We start from the raw sequence: 19,996 nt of genomic DNA, 5'->3' as shown, positions 1-19,996 counted from the left end.
CTTCTGGAGGTGGCCATGTGGATCATGGCAGAGTGTTGCTGGAGTGCTGGGCAGTGCTGTCCGACAGAGTTCTGGGAAGAGCATGCGGTTTCCATGTACCATGAACCTTTTCAAAGACTGGCCCAACCAGTAATACAGTATTTGAGGCATTTCTTTCGAATGCTGAAATGTGTGTGACTTTCCACACTTGATCTTAGCCCAAAGGCCGTGTGTGACTTTCCTTTAGCCACTTTTCGTTCTTCTAAGCAGTCTAGACATTCCTCGTTCCAGTGTCACCCCTAAATTTTCTTATCTTTTTTTGTCCTCACCCTGCTCTTCTTCCTTCTTCCTCTTCTTTTTCCTTTTTCCTTTCATTTCAGAGACAGGGTCTCATTGTGTAGTTCTGGTTAACCTGGAATTCTGTGTTGAACAGGCTGGCTTGGAACTCATAAATCTGCCTGTTGCTTCTGCCTCTGTCTCTAGTCTGCTGGGATTAAAGGTTTGTGTTGCCACATCTGTCCCAACCTTTCAAAATTGTAATAGTCATGAGCTCTGGTTCTGCACATGTAGAAGAGACCATGTTCCTCTTACTAAAATGTACAAATTAAAATCTCCTTACATGGCTTGACAATTGTTTGGACTTGCTACAGGTGTGAAGGGATATTCCTTAATTAGTGGATCTTGAGGGGTTGCTAAGACCAGTGGCCTCCACTTCTCTGAGAACTGTTGGATGTGCACATTATGGACTTCGTCACTGATGCAAAGAATCTGAAAACCTGGGAGTAGGAACAAGTTTTTATTTTAAGTGGCTCCCCAGGCAATTCTGTATCTCCTAAAGTAGAAGGACACGTCTTGGCCAGTGTGTCTGCCCTAGCTGAGTTTTTTCTTTCTTTTTTTAAGATGTCTTGAATCTTCGAAAGAGAAATATTAGCTGACAATGGAATTTGAGGTACATGTTAATTCAGGATCCTCAAGAGGTAATAAGGAAAGCCGAGATCCTGTTACTATCTATCTGGCTCTGTTCTAGAATGTTCAACTAAGAATTCTTGAGGCCTTAGTTGAATTCCAGGTCTGCTCAGTCCTGTAATCCTAACACACACAAGGTTATGCTGAATTGAATGGCCAAAAAAGGATGCCTTGATGTCTGAAAAAGGACTGTCACCCCAGAATAAGAGACACTTAGTGTCAGTACCTGTCCCAGACTTTGTAGAATACTGTCTGGAGTAATAGTCATCAGGGTTTAGTTAATAAGAATGGCATAAGGGCTAGATTTGCAACCTGCTGCTATGCACTGGGAGGCTGCCTGTTTGATGCTGCTTTCACCACAGGATCAGATGTCCCTTTCACAGTGATAACAGGGAACATAGCTTTGATGCCATGCTAGACTTTCTGCCCATTGCCTAACTTTGCTTTTTTTGGTTTGTCAGCACATGAGGGTGGTTGATATTATGGAAGCAGAAAAGATTTGAAGCCTGTAGAACCAGGAGAGGCTCAATCCTGTGTTCTCTTCATATTGTTTTAATCCAAATTCTGTCTCATCAGAAGACTATTTTCCTTGTTCCTCGTAGTTTGTTTTACAGTGTGAAGCCCTAAGCTCTTCCCCAGCACCACAAAAATCAAACCAAAACAAGATAATATTGCTGTGTCATTCATTCAGCATTTGTATCTGGTACAGTGTTTTGGGTTGTAATATGCGTTCAGTAGGTTTTTGTACTTGAAGTAGAAGACCTACTTTAGCATTAATAATATGTGATTTTGGTGTTGGATTTTGCATGCTTGTCCCTTAGGACCCCTGTGTCATCCTGCCTTGCTTGCATGAATGAATAGGTATCTACTGTATGAGACTAGAGCTTACTTAGCCCTTTTGCATTTTTCTCCCTAAAGGGGTCTCGTGTAGCCCAGGCTGCCTCTGCCTTCCTGTGCAGCTCTCTGTCTCCTGATTGCTGCATCACTCTGTGAAGTTTTATATATATGTACATATGTATATACATATAAATATAAACTAAGTATACATATTCATAAATAACGTGTATGGGTATGTGCACGTGAAGGCAGGTGGCTATGGAGGCCAGAATCTTCTCGACTTTTGGGAGTCAGAACCTTTGGAGCTGGAGTTGCAGGCAGTTGTGAGCCACCTGATGTGGTGCTGGGAACTGAATGCAGGGGCTCTGTGAGAGCGGCAAGCACTCTTAATGGCTTAGCGGTCTCGTCTTTCTCTAAATTTGTTTGAGTCAGGATCTCATGTAGACCAGGCTTAAAAATTGCTTTTGTTTCATTTAAATTTGTTTCTTTTTTAAAATTGTGTATATGTATATGGGTATGTGCATGTGTGTGCAGTGCCCTTGGAGGCCAGGGTCATCAGAACTCACGTTGCTGGAGTTACAGCCCCTATGAATGGCTTGACATAGGTGCTAGGAACTGAGCCTAGGTCCTCTGAAAGAGTGGTAGATGCTCATAGCTTCTGTGTTCTCTCTCTAAAACTCCAGATTTTAGAAATGTTTGTTTTTATCATGTATGTGTATGGGGGGGGGGCAGGCTGCAGAGACCAGAAGAGGGCTTAGATCCTCTGGAGTTGGAGTTGAAGGGTTGTCTGTGAGCCACTTGACGTAGCTATTAGGAATTGAGCTTGGGTACTTTGGATGAGCAGCGGATGCTGTTAACCACCGTCCAAATCCCCACACCTGCTTTTAAAAAACTACTTTAAAATTTTTGTTATTTCGATGATAGATTAAAAAGGTATCTACCTCCTTTCTTTTCCTTTCTTTTCTATTTTCTTTTTTTTTTTTTTTTTGAGATAGAGTCAACCTCCCTTGTAAATATTTGGGGTTTTTTACCCCACCTTTCTAAGGTTCTCAAATAAAAGACACCAAACTTTTATATTTATACTAAGCCTTAAAACACCTGGTCTGAGCAGAGGTATCAACCCTCTAAGCTACTTTGTCCACTTCCCTGTCAGTAACCCTGAGATATCACTCGCCATGCTCCCTTTGCGCAGTTCCCATTCCAACACGCCAGCCCTCTCGGCCATGAGCTCGTGATCTACCTATCCCAAAGCCACGTCTTCCTTCTCTCTTCCCCTCAGGGTCTCTCATGCTCTCATGCTCGGGAATCAAAGCCCTGCCTTCCTTTCTTCTGCCCAGCTACAGGCTGGGGGAATCTTTATTAGCCAATCATGGATAGCCGTGTGTGTGTGTGTGTGTGTGTGTGTGTGTGTGTGTGTGTGTGTGTGTGTGTGTTAGTTACATAATAAAAGCTATATACATTAGAATATGCCTGTCTTGGAGTGACCAGATTTTAGGGTGCAGAATTAGCACTTGATTACAAGTAGCATCAGACCAACCCACCACACTCCAGGCTTGGAACTCTACTTGTGGGATTTAGATGTATATACCACCACACCCCAGATGGAAAAGTTTTAAAAAACTGAGTTGGAACAGTAGTAGTGGCAGCACATCCCTTTAATTCCAGCACTCAGGATGCAGAGTTAGGCGGATCTCTGAGTTCAAGGCCAGTCTGGCCAATAGAGTGAGCCATTGCAGGACAGCCAGGACTACACAGAGAAATCTTGCCTCCACAAAACAAAACAAACAGAGAAGTTGGGGCTGGAGAGATAGATCAGCAATTAAGAGCTTGGGATGCTCTTCCAGAGGACTCGAGTTCAATTCCCAGCAACCACGTGGTGTCCACAACCACATGTAACTCCACTTCCAGGAATCTGACTCCCTCTTCTGACTTCTGTGGAGACCAGATATTTACATACATAGGGGTGGGGTGCACCAGGTGGGCCCATGCCAAGATGCCCCCCTGAGAAATCGAGCCACGCAACAGACCTAATATAAAGCAGGTTTATTTGGGGGAAGGGGAGGAAGGTAAGGGGCAGAGGCAGACGAACGAGAGCAGAGCCATGTGGGCAGAGAAGCAGGGACGGAGAAGTACAGAAAGAAGAGCAGAAAGTGGGAGAGAGAGACTGGCTGGGAACACTTGGGAACAGAGAAAAACCTAGAGTGATGATTAATCCTTTTACTGCCACACCTGGCGGCGGCCGCAGGCATTGGTGACGATGTAAGCTGTTGCTAGGTCCCTGGGAGGAGCCTTGCGGAATCTCCTGTAAGTTAACGTGGAGTTGGCAGGTCAAGCGGAGCCCCAGGAATGTGTTAGGCCCAGGTTCTAGACAAATATGTAAATATGATCAAAAGGAATGGGGTTCCATTCCTTATTGGTACCCAGAGTGAACAGCTTATAGGTGAAAGGTACCGGCAGCTGGCCGAACAGGAAGTCATTAGCATGGATTCCTGAGGCACTGTGATAATGAAAACTGCCTAGCAGTGCCTGTCCTCTGTGCCGTCCCTGCTGTTGGACTAGTTTTTCTCTATAGCACTTGTAATTTTTTTTAAAAACATGATTCTATCTTTGTCCCCCCTGGATTGGGCTTCAGTTTTCTGAAGATGCGACATTTTATTTTCTGTTCGCCAAAAGTACATAACAAGAAAATTAGAGTGCTGGAGAGATGGCTCTGTGGTTAAGAGCACTGACTGCTCTTCCAGAGGTCCTTAGTTCAAATCGCAGCAACCACATGGTGGCTTACAACCATCTGTAATGGGATCTGATGCCCTCTTCTGGTGTGTCTGAAGACAGCTACAGAGTACTTATATATAATAAATAAATAGATAGATAAATAAATCTTTAAAGAAAAAAAAGACAATTTGAGTCCAGATAATCTGGGAGGAGACAATTGTGGTGAGGAGGTTATATTAGTTGCTTTTCTTCTTCTAGTAAGAAAATACCCGATAAAAGCGATTTAAGGGAGGAAGCGTTTATTTTTGAGGGTGTAGTCCATCATGGTGGGGAAGGCATGGCATTAAGCTCTTGAGACAGTTGGTCACATGGTATCCACAGTAAGGAAGCAGAGGAGGGGAAGGGGAAGAGGAAGGGAGGAGGAGGAGAGAGGAATGCGTGCTGGTGTTAGCTGGCTTTCTTCTTTTTCTTCAAACCAAGACCCCACTTGTAAGGAGCCTCATCCCATTTTACTTAACTACAAATTCCTTCACAGCTATGTCCAGAGGGTTGTCTCAGAGGTGATTCTAGATCACGTCAAGGTAACTTCATTGTTGACTTACCACAGAGGTCAAATAAAAGGTTGAGATTGTAAACCTGTTAATATCTTTTAGAGTCAATTAATAAAAATGAAATTTCCTCTCTCAAAGGTTAAAGGTTTCAGAAGAAATAAATGGTCAACAGAAAGGACTTTGAGTAACAGACGACATTTTTAAAATAGTAATAAGAGTTTAAGGTCTCATAGGTTCTTGTGGTAAATGAATGAATACTCATGTCTGTTGTTTAGAGAGTAACCTAGAATACTTTGTGGAGAGTGTTTCGGGAATATATGTCAAGCATGGTAAAAATACTCACATTTTTATTCATTAGTTTGTTTATAAGAATTTTTTATCACTTAAAAGTATTTTCATTTTATTTCAGAATTTATCTCATGTTAAAAGCCCTTCTTTCTGCTTTCTTTGTGCAGTAGAGGCAGTTGGGAGTCAGAGGCAGGCAGATTTCTGAGTTCCAGGCCAGCCTGATCTACAGAAGGAGTTCCAGGGTTATACTGAGAGACCTTAACTCAAAACACAACCAAAAAACATTAATAGAAAAGTTTTTTTTTTATTTAGACAGTAATATATTCTGTAATGGTGATAGTAGCTATTGAGAATGCCCTGTTATTTACAAAGCATTTCTTTGTAATTTCAGTCCTACAAGATTATTAATTTTGCCCCCAGCTTGCTTCGGATCATAGTCTCTGACCATGTGGAGTTCCCTGTGCGTCAGGCAGGTGAGTTGCATTTTTCAAGTCAATGGGAGTTCAGCTTTAAATGTAAATAGTTACAATGTACTGTATAGACCACTACAAGAAGGTGACAGTTAAAATTCCAGCACTGATCCGGGAATGACCCTTCAGGCCCCCACCCTTATAGGAGCTGCTGGCAGTTGATGACTGCTGAAGGAGAGAATCACTCTCCTTTGGTGATGTGGCTGCTGGTGAGTTGCCCGTGCTTCAGTGGATGGCCACACACGCAGGTTCCTAGGGCATCACAGATTTGACTCAGGGCTGTTAATAGTAACAATGAAAAGTAAAGAGGGAGTGAAGGTGGGAGGGATAGACTGTAGGGGTCCCTAGACAGTGAAGGAGGTAGTGGTGGATCGATACAATTAAATACATGATCTAAATGTAACATTCAGGGAGTAAAAAAATATAACTTAAAAATATGTATCTAGAAGTTTCTTGAAAAATTAGAAGAACACATGAAACACTTCTGGTTTTTTTTTTTTTTTTTTTTTTTTTTTTTTGGAGCAGGGGACCGAACCCAGGGCCTTGTGCTTCCTAGGCAAGCGCTCTACCACTGAGCTAAATCCCCAACCCACATGAAACACTTCTAAGATACAAGGATACTTTTCTCTTCTCTGGGAAAGTTAGTGGTAGACACCGAGTCCCCACAGCTGCCCTAGTTGTTTTCTAGTTGTTTTACTCTCTTTGCTTCCATCCATCCATCAGTTCCTTGCCTCTCTAACATCTCCCTGACTTGTCATGATCCCAGTAGCATTACCATAGGTCACCTCGGTTAAGACTGCAGATTTATAGGTCTGAGTTTTAATGGCATTTGTGTCAAGTCACAGATGTAGTATATTGCTTGGGTTTTTTTTTTTTTTTTTTTTTTTTTTTTCTTTCGAGACAGGGTTTCTCTGTGTCATAGCCTTGGCTGTCCTGAATTCACTCTGAGGACCAGGTTGGCTTCAAACCCACAGAAATCCACCTACCTCTGCTTCCCCACGGCTGGGGTTAAAAGTGTGCCACCACCATCCGACTTTGGATGTTTGAATAAGGACCAGGACATGACATTCCCTCCCCTCCCCTCCCCTCCCTCCTCTCCCTCCTTCCCTCCCTTCCTTTCTTTTTCTTCTTTTAATAGTGCCAGGAATTAGGCTTTTTGTTTTAAATATGAAACTTATTTTAATGTCTGTGGGATCTTATACAATTCCATGGTGTGTGTCTTCCTTCCTTATCTCCTACATGTAGTCTAGGTTGGTTTTTGATTCATGATCTTTCTGTCACTGCCTTTCAAGTTCTGGGGTTATAGGCATACACTATCATGTCCAGATTACATGATTAGCCTTACACAATCACATTATGGAATAGAATAATTGTACTGAGGTAAAGGAGATACTTAGTTCACAGCCAGGTTTAGATTAAAAAGACCTTTAAAATGCACACACACACACACTCTCTCACACACACACACACATGCTTACGATGCTATAATTTTTTTTACACAAACACATTGAAATCCTAGGTGCATCAAAATGTATGAAAGAGGGCTAATAGGATATCAAGTTCATAATTTTGTTAAATTTCTGTCACATTTTAACCAATACAGATCACGTTGTATTTTTCAATGGTGAAATGTTTTTATCATCCGTGTTTAATTTACAGTAAAATTGAAGTAGAAGAACCTTTGCTGGGGTGGGGGGCAGAAGGAGAAAGAAAGCTGAGGAGAAAGCTGGGGCACTCTTCAGAAACATGTCTGTCTTTACACACGTTTGAGAATATGTGTTTACACTAAGGGTCAACTGGAATGGTTAAAAAGCTTCACATTCCTTCTTTTCTCTTCTCTCTTTGAGACAAGATCTCACACTTTAACCCAGGCTAGCCTTGAGTTGATTATGTAGCTCGGATTGGCTTTAGACTTGAAGCATCATTCTGTCTCACGTTCCCCATGTGCTGGGGTTAGAGGTGTGCATCACCACATCTAGCCACATCTCTTATTACCCTGGGGTAGCTCAGTGGATAAAGTGCTTTACCTGCAAGTGTGAGGATCCGTGTTCTGATCACCAGAACATACATGGCAGCCAGCCACGTGTGTGGCCTCCTGTAAACCCATCACTTGAAAGGCAATGATGGGTTCTTAAAGCAAGATGAGTAAGTCAAGCCCCGAGTTGGTGACCTCCACATCCAGGTCAGCCCCTGCCTTAGTGAATAAGTTGGATAGTGATGAAGGAAGAAACTCTGGGCTTCTACATGCATGCATGTGCATACAGAAAAACCCTCCTTCACACGTGCCCACACACATGTGAATATGCATATATGCACATACCACAAACACACATCAAACAAAATAAAACAGTCTTACAGCAGTAATTCAGCTAATTTCTTCCAAATGTCTTTTTGTTCAATGTTGAAACGAGTAGAAACAAAGTAATCGATTTATACATTTTGATTGATAGAGCTACAGATTTCTTGAGATTTTTTCCAAACACATTTGAGAGTAGATGTCTATTTCTTTATGAATTATAAATAATATCTCAAAGGACTAAATGAAATTACCAGTGCTGTAAGAGCACAAACACTCCTGAATGTTCAGGGTGACCGGAGGCCGGATCAGCAGCAGACAGCAGCTTACTGTTAGGTTTGAGAAAAGGGAAATTTCCTGATAACACTGTATTTGTGCTCAGTCTGAAAACATGGACACGACTCCAAGGATGTCCTCCAGCTTGGTGGGATGTTCCTGATTGACTGCCATATAAAACTTTTGAATTCTTCCCATCTCCCCTTCCCAAGTTTGGCTTTTTGCACCTGTAAGGTCTCCATCTTGGGTGGGTGTCGCATTGCTCATGTAAGGCTTCGTCCAACACATCTGTTTTTCTCTTAAACTCAGCTGCCATCTACCTGAAGAATATGGTGACACAGTACTGGCCAGACAGGGAGCCTCCACCAGGGGAAGTGATATTCCCATTTAATATCCACGAGAATGACCGGCAGCAGATTCGTGACAACATTGTGGAAGGGATAATTCGGTCTCCAGATCTGGTGAGGTAGGCCACACCCTGTCTGTGTGATCTGAGGCGTTGTTTGGCCTTGGCTGGGACTCTTGGGCGTGTAGTTTTTTGAGATGGGTCTCATCTATCCCAGGCTAGTCTCAAGTGTACCGTGTGACCAAGGATGGCCTTAAATGTCTAGTCCTCCTGTCTCCATCTCAGTTGCTGGCATTAAAGCTTTATGCTGCTGTGATTGGTAAACGTGGAGTTGGAGCTTAGACCGAGGACCTCCTGTATTCTGGGCAAGTTTTTACCAAATGAGCTATGTTTCCAGCCCAGGAAATGCATTTTTAGTTCTACACATTAGACAACATATCCGTGGACTTATGAATTTTGCAATCTCAGAATAGAAACAAATTTACTTCAACATATGAGCCAGTGATTAAATTCCCTTCGCAAATGGACAAGGAGGGGAAGGGATGAAGCATTGGTGGGGACAAGATTGTTTAATATCGGTTATTAAGTGCAACTGTGATGAAAACAGAGAAGAAAGGGAATTTGAGGGGGACAGTAACAAGAGAGCAAGCACTGAATCATTGTGCAGTTATCTTGCTTAGCTAGGAGAACACAGATGAACTCACTGAAGGGCACCCTTATTCTCATTGGTTACCCATATGCCAGTTGTGTCCCAGGACCTGCTCAAAACCATTGTCTGTTTGTCTGTGAAGATCTTCTGGATCTCCCATTGGTTTTAAAGCAGCACGCAGAGGTAGCTCCCCCTGTCACTCTTGCTTGAACTGAGAAATGGACCACAAGGCCCATCTCAAGGTGAAAGCCAGAAAAGGGAAAATTTTTAGCTATACTTTATGCCAGAGTTGTTTAAAGGAACAGCTACTGATAGTAGACAGGAAATCCCTCCTTTTTATGAGACAGTCCTCTGTGGCTTTGTTCCTTTTGTGTCCTAAGGATCCTTGAAGATACTGCTTCTTTTTGTCTAATTTTGTTTAAAAGTATTACAGAGAAAATTAATTTGGTACCGTAAGGAAGATATAATATGTTGGCTTAATTTTTTCCCCAGTGTTTGTAGATCTCAGCTATTGAATATTCAACTGAACACTAGTTTATTATTTATTTTTTACAATTTGGAATCCTGGGACTGAGCATGTAGCTCAGTTGGTAGACTGCTTTCCTAGCATACATGAGAGCATGGGTTCGAGTCCCAGCTCTGCATAAAGTGTGCAGTGTAGTGGGGTATAGCGGTACCTGTGCGAATCCCAGTTCTTGGGACGTAGAAGCAAGAGCACCAGGAGTTTAAGGTCACCTTCAGCTGCATATTGCGTTGGAGATCTCCGGTCTGGGCATGTGAAACTTCCTCACAAACAAACAGCTCAGCAAGAATTCCAATTTGGAATTCTAATTTTGCCAGGTTAATTTCTCTAATCAAATGACCTCATGAGGACATCCATGGTAGTAACAGTGGTAGTTTGTAGAAGGGGCATTTTTGCTTCCCCTTTATTTTCTTTCTTTCTTTTTTTTTTTTTTTTTTTTGGTTCTTTTTTTCGGAGCTGGGGATCCCCTTTATTTTCTTTTCAATCTTAATTACACACGAATCCCACTGAAGAAGTGAATACTGCACTAAATGCTTTAGGGTAGCATCTTGCACACTCTCACTCTCTTTTTTTTTTTTTTCCTGTTTTATTTCTTTTGTTGCCTTTTTCCCCCACTTATTTCTTTGACAGTGGTTCTTTGATTTCCCCTTTTCAGAAATCATCTAGCAAACCATATTTGTTGTATTCAAAGTATAAGAATTAGTGTGTGTTTTCACTGGAGCAGTGTACCATACTGGCTTTCTTTTTTTTTTTTTTTTTCCTTTTTTTTTCTTTTTTCTTTTTTCTTTTTTTTGGAGCTGGGGACCGAACCCACCATACTGGCTTTCTTAACTGATGAGAACTAGGTTTATCCAGTTGACAGATGTATGTAAACATATATGTATACTCAGAGAGGTACTGTTCCAATGAACCACACACCAGCCCTAGGCTTGTCCATTTGGTAGGTATATGTGTGTCTGTCTGCCTATATATCTATATATCTATATTTGTACATATATATACACACATCTATCATCTACCTATCATCATCTATGTGTTGGCATATCTCTGTATATATTTATGTGTGTTTGTATCATCTATCTGCATGTGTATACATAATCTATATCTGTGTTGTTATGTTCTCCCTGTGTGCCTCTGTCTCTGTCTCTCTGTCTGTCTCTGTCTCTGTCTGTCTCTGTCTCTGTCTGTCTCTGTCTCTGTCTGTCTGTCTGTCTGTCTCTCTCTCTCTCTCTCTCTGTGCTATAGATCAAACCCAGGACCCTATATTTGCTGCTCCTTCTGGATATGAAGACTCAAATATAAAATAAAACAAGTAAGAATTTTTACAGAGTCGAGGTAGATTTGCTGTATACTTTGAAATTTTTGACAGTCTCTTAAAATTTATTTTTTAACTTTTTATTGATTCTTTGTGATTTTCACACTTTGAATCCTCTTCCCTTCATGTCTGCCCTCTGCCCTGGCACCTCCCCCCCAAAGAAAATAAAAAGCAAAAGACAAAACAAAATGTAAAAAACATCTCCTCGTGGACGCTGTAGTGTGTGTCACAGTGTGTCCCACAATGTACCCTTCTGTTCACACATCATTACTTGTAAGTGTTCATTGCAATGAGTCACTGGTCTGGTTCAGGGCTGCTGGCTTCTGCTCTAGCATTAATGCTAGATCCTCACCGGGCCTCCTCCTCTTGTGGCCCTGAGCCATGGACATCCTGCAGCTTTGGGTCTGTAGGACTGGTCCATTCACATGCGTCTGCTGCTCATAGTTGAGGTAGATATTGGGGTGAGCCAACTCAACGCCCTGGATCTGAATGGTGAGCTGAGTTGTTCAGCTCGCCTATTCTCCGGCACCCACACTAGCAGGGTGAGCTCTCCAGCACTGCCCCAGCTTACCCAGTGCCTCAGCTGGCAAGGGGCAGGGCCAGCTCTCCTGCTCTCGGTGCCCGAGGCTCACCTGAACCCATGCCACAAGAGCCAGCTCTACTGTTCTTCCCAGTTAAAGTGTGGGGCCCACTCTCCCCAGTACTTCAGCCAGAAAGGGGCTGGGCCAGCTCCACTGTGCTGTCCAGGTGAGGTGCAGGGCCAGCTCTCTTGGGTGCTGCAACTGGTGAGGGGCAGGACTGGATCTCCTGCCCTCATGACCCCGGTGCTGCAGATGGTGAGGGGTGAGGGCGGGAGGGTTTCAGTTCCACATTACCTCATGGCAGATGAGTGGCAGGGACAGCTCTCTTGTGCTCACACCCTCACAGCTGGCTCACCCATGCTCCCACCACCAGGGCCAGATCTACTGTGCCTACTCAGTCAAGGTGCAGGGTCCACTAAAATACCTTTAGGGTACGATGGAGGTTTCGTTTATTTGAGGGGTTCCCCCACTCTGTTTCCCATTTTCAGGGAATTGTGCCACTGAGAAGGTTTTTAACAGGATCACTTTTTCTCACATCCTGGCCACATGTATACACTCTTTTGCTACATAAGTTAACAATGTATACAGTGATGTCCCATGTAATTACATCTCCTTAGATGTAACTAGATGAGTGGTAGGTTATAAAGGTATACTCTGGTGTTCACACAAGTTTGAACTTGCTAATGACACATTTCTCAGTGTTATCCATGCTCAGTGGCGCTTGGCTCTATGTGTATAACAAGGGTAAAGAGAGTTGGAGAACATTGTATCAGTATTGTAGCTCTTTGAGGGGGATGATACCATTAACCGCTTGAATTTCGGCCTTTTCTTTCCCACTTCACAGAGTCCAGCTAACAATGTGTCTCCGAGTCATAATTAGACATGATTTCCCTGGTCATTGGCCTGCAGTGGTGGACAAGATAGACTACTACTTGAAGTCACCAAACAGTGGGAACTGGCTCGGCAGTTTACTGTGCTTGTATCAGCTGGTGAAGACCTATGAGTAAGTTCTTTCCTACTAAAGAGAGCCAGTGTCCTTTGGCTTCAGGCTCGTAAAGCAGCGTGCTGTGGGGTTTGGCAAAGTCAGTTCATTGTGGAAAACGCTGAGTCAAACAGTGTGCTCACTGGCTGCAATTCATCAGTGGCACTCAGGTTCTCTGGGGCAGTGAGCCGTGGTGTGATCTACTTACTTTAGCTGCTGCTGCAGATATACCTCAGATACAGAAATAAGATACTTTTCTGGTAAAAAGAGGTAGGAAATGTAAAAGTTACTTGGAACATTCCCATGACTTGGATGGCAGTTAGTGTTATTCTCTTGGTTTTAAAGATGAGTGCTGCATTTGTATATGTAGTCCTGTAGTTTTCCTTCGTTCTGAGACAATATCAATTGGTAGATCAAGCTGGCCTTGAACTCACAGTCATCCTCCTGCCTCAGCCTCCTGACTGCTGAGGAGCCCATGGAGTTTTTGTTCTTTAAGGTGATAGTTTAGAAGGTTTTATAGAGTTTCTATTTAGAAAATAATTTTAGATTGGCAGCAATATGTAAACTGAGAACACCCAGGCTCATAAGGTATATTTACTCTTAGTGAAGGGTGAGATGAGAAAATTTTTCTTCATGTTATTTGCCCTGCAGTATGATGTATCTAAGCTATCAGATTAGCTTCCACTTTATAGGATGGATTATGGTTTGACGAGAGTTAAATACTAGAAAAATTCTCATATAAAAATTCTCACTACTTATTTAGTCTTGGATTGACCCTTCCCTCCCTCCCTCCCTCCCTCCCTCCTCCCTCCCTCCCTCCCTCCCTCCCTCCCTCCCTTCTCATTGCTTCATAACAAACCAGCCAGGGCCTTTTTCATGAGCCACATCCCCCGCCCTTGGCATTTTTCAGGCAGATTTTGCTTTACATTTCGGGCTAGCATTGAAGTCGTGATCTGCTCTCTTTATCTTCTGAGAACTGGGATTGCAGTTGTTCAGTGTTGGACTCTTAAACTAGTCCCAACCTTTGAACAGAGATTTTGTGTCTACCTGAAACAAGAATTTATCCTTTCAGAGTTTCTTCCAACTTTATTGCAGTAACTCTGTAGAAAATCTAAGCCCGTGTTTTATCATTTTCTATTTTGTATGGTTAACAAGTCTTTTTCACTCACTGTTTACAGCTCAGTGGGAAGGAGAAACCATCACCTTCTTATTCTCTGTCTTTGCCCATGCAGATATAAAAAAGCGGAAGAAAGAGAGCCTCTCCTGGCAGCCATGCAGATATTTCTGCCTAGAATTCAGCAGCAAATCCTGCAGCTGCTTCCGGATGCTTCCCATTACTCTGTGTTGCTGCAGAAGCAGATTCTGAAGATCTTCTATGCTCTCGTTCAGGTCGGTTCGACTGCAGGAGACAAACACAAAGGACCTTGTGTTTGTGTGCCCTGTAGAAGCACCAGTCATTATTTAGAATCATAGTTTTACCTTAGCATCAGGCTCACAGGCATTGACTGTCTGCCATGACCACTGGGCGTCCAGAGTTCAGTTTGGTGTCTGCGTGCTGTCTTTCTTCATCTAAAGTCCCAAGTTATAAAGAACCCCAGGTGTTGCTTGACCTGAAACTGGAGTTTAGATTCACGGTGCCCTGTTTGCTGGCTAGTTGTGAGGAAAGAAATAGGGTCCTCCTTCATGGGAGATCACATTGATGGCCTTTTCTGTTCTTCAGCCAAATGTAAGCCAACACAGATTTCATGGCTCTGTGGAGGAGGGTCCCTGCAGGCTTTATAGCTGGCAGTCAAAAACCATCAGAGGGAGGAGGTAAGAGTGAAACCCAGATTAGCCTGATTTTGGTGACCAGTGCTAGGCTGAGACTTTTGGGAATCTGACCCAGATCATTTTCCTTTAGCCATATTTAAGCACAGCACAATTTTGGAAAGAGTATTCAGATAGCAATTGATTCAGGCCGATGAGTATGACAAACCTTAAGGCATATTTACACTGGGGCTTTTTACAAAGTACTTATGGCTTCATCGAGGTAAACATAATGCCCAGTCCTAAGGTAACATAGGAATCACTTAGGCTGTTGTACAAATGACACGTCTCACAAGAGTGTCTCATGGCCTGGAGTAAAGCTCACGGCTTTAGGGGGAAAAGTCTGGGATAAGCAAACATCATATTCTGGGGTTGTGAGTAGAGCCTGGCCCTACAGGTAGCAAAAGACCACCAGGTTGTAAACTACATTTCCCCCAGCATTCCAGAAGACACAGCCAATGTCTTTTCTCATTGGCGAGATCAGCTGTGTATTTAACTTTCCCTGGCTTCTCCCCTGCTTGTCTGTGTGCACTTGGCCTTTATGCTATCCACACGTTTCCTTTGACTTATGCTATAAGAGCTACTACTGTGATAATTTCAAAAATAATTAGAAGACAGAGATGGAATGTCTTTAAAATTTGAGAATATTTAACATTGATTACTTAAAAACTTGAGTAAATGATTTCAGCCTGGGACGATGAATTGGGGTTGGCCTAAATGTGAATGGATTAAAACTCTGTTCTGGGGGTTGGGGATTTAGCTCAGCGGTAGAGCACTTGCCTAGCGAGCGCAAGGCCCTGGGTTCGGTCCCCAGCTCCGAAAAAAAAAAAAACAAAAACAAAAACAAAAAAACCCAAAAAACTCTGTTCTGTGCTCTCTTGATAATTCCTTGTGATATGCGTTTGGTTTATTTGAGCTAGAGCTGGGATATGCCCTTCATTTTGACTTGGGCATCTTTGGACTATTCTAGTATTGCTACAGTATACAGTTGGAGTTAAGTCCTCTGTCATATATATATATATATATATATATATATATATATATATATACACACACATATATATATATATAACTTTTATTTTATTTTATTTTTTGAGACTGATCTCTGTTTACTTCTTTCTGACTGTCCTAGAGCTCACCGTGTATATCAGATATCAGGCTGGCCTCTTACAGAGATCTGCCTGCCTTTGCCTCCTGAATGGTGGGATTAAGGTGCAGCCACCTTGCCTGGCTTCATAAGCTTTTAATAAAGGCAGTTTTTTTTTTTTTTTAAAGACTTTTTATTTTTCAGGATAGATGGAAAGAAGCAGATCTCACAAGAGAGAAGAAAGTAGACTATCAGAGAAATATATTCTTCCACATTTTCTGAAATTTTCTTTGGGAAGAAAGCTTGCATGGGCTCTCTTCTAGAGTTAGTATTAGAGATCTCCCCCAGCAGGGAAAACAGCCACGCACTGGTCGGTAACACGAAGGCTGGTGACATGAGCTTTCTGTGGATTCTGTATAGACTTGGCTAACTAACACAGGAAGAAAAGTCTCTTAAACATAAAAAGACAAAACCGGAAGATGAACCATCTAACATCTTGTAACTGTTTTGGTAACCTGTAATATATTAGTATGGTAATGTGCTTCTCTGTTGAGGCAAAATTTAAAAAAGAAAAGAACTGACTCGAGAAGTGAAACTGCCACCATGTTGGAGAGAATTAGAATCGACTGGCTGGGATGCAGTCAGTCCAGACGAATTGCTCTCCAATATCTAATTCAGTGAGGTTGACTTTGTCTTAAGTAGCAATTATCTGTGTAGAGGCTTTCACACATACTACAGAGTTCACTGTTTTCTGCCTAACCCCCTGCCTCTGCCTCCTCTGGACCCGAGTTCAAGCCCAAATGCCTCTCTCCCAGGAGGCATTTAGAATAAAGTGTGACTTTTTTGTGACCTTTCTCAGAAAGGTAGCCACCTCTCTCCCTTCTTCACTATTTGCCATCCCCACCCCTGCATACACGTTCTCCCAGCTGGAGTGAGAGCCTGGTGAGACAGCAGTGATGTCTCTTTTGGGGTGACAATCACTAGCACCTAGCTAGGGACAGTAGAACAGCAGGCATGGAGGCAGCTCCTGCAGCTCAGGGCACAGCAGAGGAGATGGAAGTCTGAGCTATAGTCACTGTGGGGTTGGGCCACAAAGTAGAAGATGGGGATTGAAAAAGAGCTTCATGTGTAATTTAGTGAGGTGAAGATTTTCATCAAAGTGCTTGTAATTACAAGTTTGGTACACCAGAGGCAAGTTGTAAAAATAGCCCAAAATGTATGGGAAGTAAGAGAGACTTTATTGATATTAAATCTTTCTTTTTTAATGGTAGACCAGAGAAACAGCCAAAGACATGTATATTTCTAAATTTAAAAGATTCTTATGTCAAAAACAGGTGTGGTTTGTAAATTCTTGTAACCGTAGTATTTTCAGAGTAGAGATGGGAAGATTAAGATTTCACGGCTATCTTTGGCTCCATAGCATATTTGATGCCAGCTTCGGCTACAAGAGATTCTGTTTCAAAATTGTAAATGTAACTTTTATTTGTGTGTAGTAATTGTCATCTCTGAGGCTTATTGCCTCAGTCTGCTCACCTAGGCCTGGTCCTGGAAGATTCTAGCCTCTGTACATCTTACCTAGACCTAGAATGTTTTCAGCCTCTGAGATTTACTGCTGCATAAGCTCACCCTTTTCTTCCTGGTTTATTCAGCTGTTCTGGTTCACTCTCCCCTCCAAGCTGACTGATTCACTCTTGCTTCTCTCAGCTTCTGACTAAATTGCTCTGCTTGGCCTCCTGGCAATCTGTTCTGAACTTCTGCTCCTTCTCATTCTCTGGCTTGTTCTTTCACCATAGCCTGTCTCTCCATAGGTCTCTTGGCAAAACTGCCTCCTCTCTTTCTGCTGCTCTTTTAATTAGCTTCCCTTTCCTCTCTGTTTTCTTGAAAGTTGGACATATTCTATTCTGTCAAATCTTTCTCTGATTCGTCACTTTGTCTGCCGCTCAATCAGACCTCACATGGGTACTTCCTTCTACAAACTAACTTTATCTTCATTGTTTGGATTAAAGGTGTGTACTAATGGTGCGTCTGTGTTCCAGCCAGAGGGACACTACAACTAGAAATGTTTTTTGCTTTTTTGTTTTTTTTTTAGTAAATAGCATAAGCTTGGGGTTCACAGTGTGATGAAATACCCTGCAACACAAAACATATCCAACCAGACAGACAAGAAAGGAGGGCAGGGAACGTAGCTCAGGTGTTAGAGTGCTTTCCTTGATACATGAAACCCTGGGTTCAATCCCCTGTGCTACATAAAACCAGGTATGGTAGCATACATCTGTAATTTCAGTCCTCAGGAACTGGAGGCAGGAAGATCAGGAGTTCAGGGTCATCCTTTTGGGTGAGTTTTAGGCTAACCTGTGATATGTGAGACCTTGTTGCCTCCTACCCACCAAAAATACATATTTGGTGAAGGATTCTTTAAGGTTAAATTTTAGGTTGAATCAGGAGTTGCTGTTTTCTTGCTCAAATATTATACCAGAAGGTATAAAATGCTGACTTTTATGGGCAGGGGGGAATCACTGTCTATTGCTGCTCTGTTTTCTAGTACGCACTGCCCCTTCAGCTGGTGAATCACCAGACCATGACTACGTGGATGGAGATCTTTCGGACCATCATCGATAGGACGGTCCCTCCGGTGAGTCAGAACTCGGAGGAAAGCCTGCAAATGTATTGGATGGAGTACTTAATGCTAATTCAGTGTCTGGTCTGCAATTAAAAAACAAAAACAGAAACCTATTAACATACTAACTTATACTACACTTGATCTTAGCCAAAAGGCCGAGAAGCGATAACATACTAACTTATAAAATACTGTCATACATAATTAATAGTGTTCGTGTGTGTGTGTGTGTGTGTGTGTGTGTGTGTGTGTGTGTACACCATGGTATATGTGTAGAGGTCAGAGGACACTTGTGGTTCTTTCTTTCAACCGTGTGGATCTTGGGGATCAAACTCAGGTCATCAAGGTCAGTATAAATACCTTTACCTACTGAGCCCTGCAGGCCCTTGACTGTTTTCATACTGTCATTTTAATTGAGTGCTTCATTGCTGGATATCCGGGTAGTTTTAATGATTAAGCTCTTAACTCTAAGAATGTAGTTAGGTGCTTAGAGGGGGTGGGCCTCAGTGGCCGAGTGATTGCTTCCTGAAAGTGTTGGCTTCTGGCAGACCTTGCAAGACAGAAACGGCTCAGGCTCAGGCGTATACTTTAATAAACACTGCCTGAGTGTGCTGCAAGTGTACACGGCAGGGTGCTAAGCCACCATTTTTCAGGTGAAAGTAGCCCATTGTGATCTGCAGTGGCAACAGTAGTGCCTCTTTTGTCAAGTTAACCTTTGTATTTTAAGAACTTGGATTTTCCTGAAAATGCCCTCCATTCTTTTTTGTGTGTGTATCTTTTGCTTACATATTTAAGTGCCAAGGTTGAACCCAGCATCTCTCACACTTTGTTCCTATCTTCTTCATTGTCTGTATTTGAAACAAATTATTCCAAGTTTCAGTGTGCCCATATAAACAACAAACAGTTGAGTTATTTTTGACAACAGTCTTGTTACTGTTGCCCACATCAAAACTCAGAACCTCTCATCCTCTTAGAATTGGTCAGGTGACTTGGTGCTTATGTTTTGTTTCTGTTGGAGATCAGTGTGAGCACCAACGCTGGCCAGGAAAGATAGGCTTAACTTACTTAATTCTTAACTAGCTATTTGTAAGAGTAAGTTTACAGTGTATAGCTATGATTCAATCTATACTAAAATTTATGCTGTTTTTATAAGTGTTCTTAGGCAGAAATCTGACCTGGATGCTTTTCTGCTCTTAGGAGACTCTTCAAATAGATGAGGATGACCGGCCGGAGCTGGTGTGGTGGAAGTGTAAGAAGTGGGCTCTGCATATTGTCACTCGTCTCTTTGAACGGTATTGCTCCACTTACTATAGCAGCGATGTTGCAGTTGCCATCTTGGTGTTAGGTGTACTAGAGTTGAGTGGCCCCCTAATGTCACACAAAATATCATGTTGTCCTCCATCTTTAAAACCACAGAGAGTAGCTAGGCGTACTGATGAATGCTTCTAAGCCTCAGGGAAGTGGAGGGAAGAGGGTCAGGAGTTTAAAGTCATTCTCGGCTACTTAATGAGTTGGGAGCCAACCTGAACTATAGGAGATGCTGTCTCATACAATCCAAAACCAAAGCACAAAACCCACAGAGGACAAAGTTTTACCAGTTGCTTAAAGCAGGCAGTGCCTCCTGCCCCAGAGGTCATAACAGAGTTGTTCAGCCCTTAGCTCTGTTCTACTCTGTGCAAAACGTGGACAAAGTCTCAGTTTTTCGTTGGACAAAT

General features: G+C 42.5%; 1 protein-coding gene and 1 pseudogene across 3 annotated transcripts in view; one reads left to right on the top strand and one right to left on the bottom strand.

The window, feature by feature from the left end:
• Ipo8 (importin 8) overlaps positions 1-19,996 on the top strand; it is a 68,677-nt gene that overhangs the window by 5,363 nt on the left and 43,318 nt on the right. For all 3 annotated transcript variants that reach the window (XM_063286698.1, XM_039108919.2, NM_001400882.1), the window contains exons 2-7: positions 5,725-5,806; positions 8,685-8,841; positions 12,634-12,792; positions 14,004-14,160; positions 18,207-18,296; positions 19,479-19,573. In XM_063286698.1, the coding sequence (XP_063142768.1) occupies positions 5,725-5,806; positions 8,685-8,841; positions 12,634-12,792; positions 14,004-14,160; positions 18,207-18,296; positions 19,479-19,573 (740 nt within the window). The remainder of the gene's footprint in view (positions 1-5,724; positions 5,807-8,684; positions 8,842-12,633; positions 12,793-14,003; positions 14,161-18,206; positions 18,297-19,478; positions 19,574-19,996) is intronic.
• Rnu2-45 (RNA, U2 small nuclear 45) lies at positions 18,336-18,451 on the bottom strand (annotated as a pseudogene).

The sequence above is a fragment of the Rattus norvegicus genome, chromosome 4 (genome assembly GCF_036323735.1).
Source record: "Rattus norvegicus strain BN/NHsdMcwi chromosome 4, GRCr8, whole genome shotgun sequence".
Taxonomy (NCBI): domain Eukaryota; kingdom Metazoa; phylum Chordata; class Mammalia; order Rodentia; family Muridae; genus Rattus; species Rattus norvegicus.
This window is presented reverse-complemented; position numbering and strand designations above follow the sequence as displayed.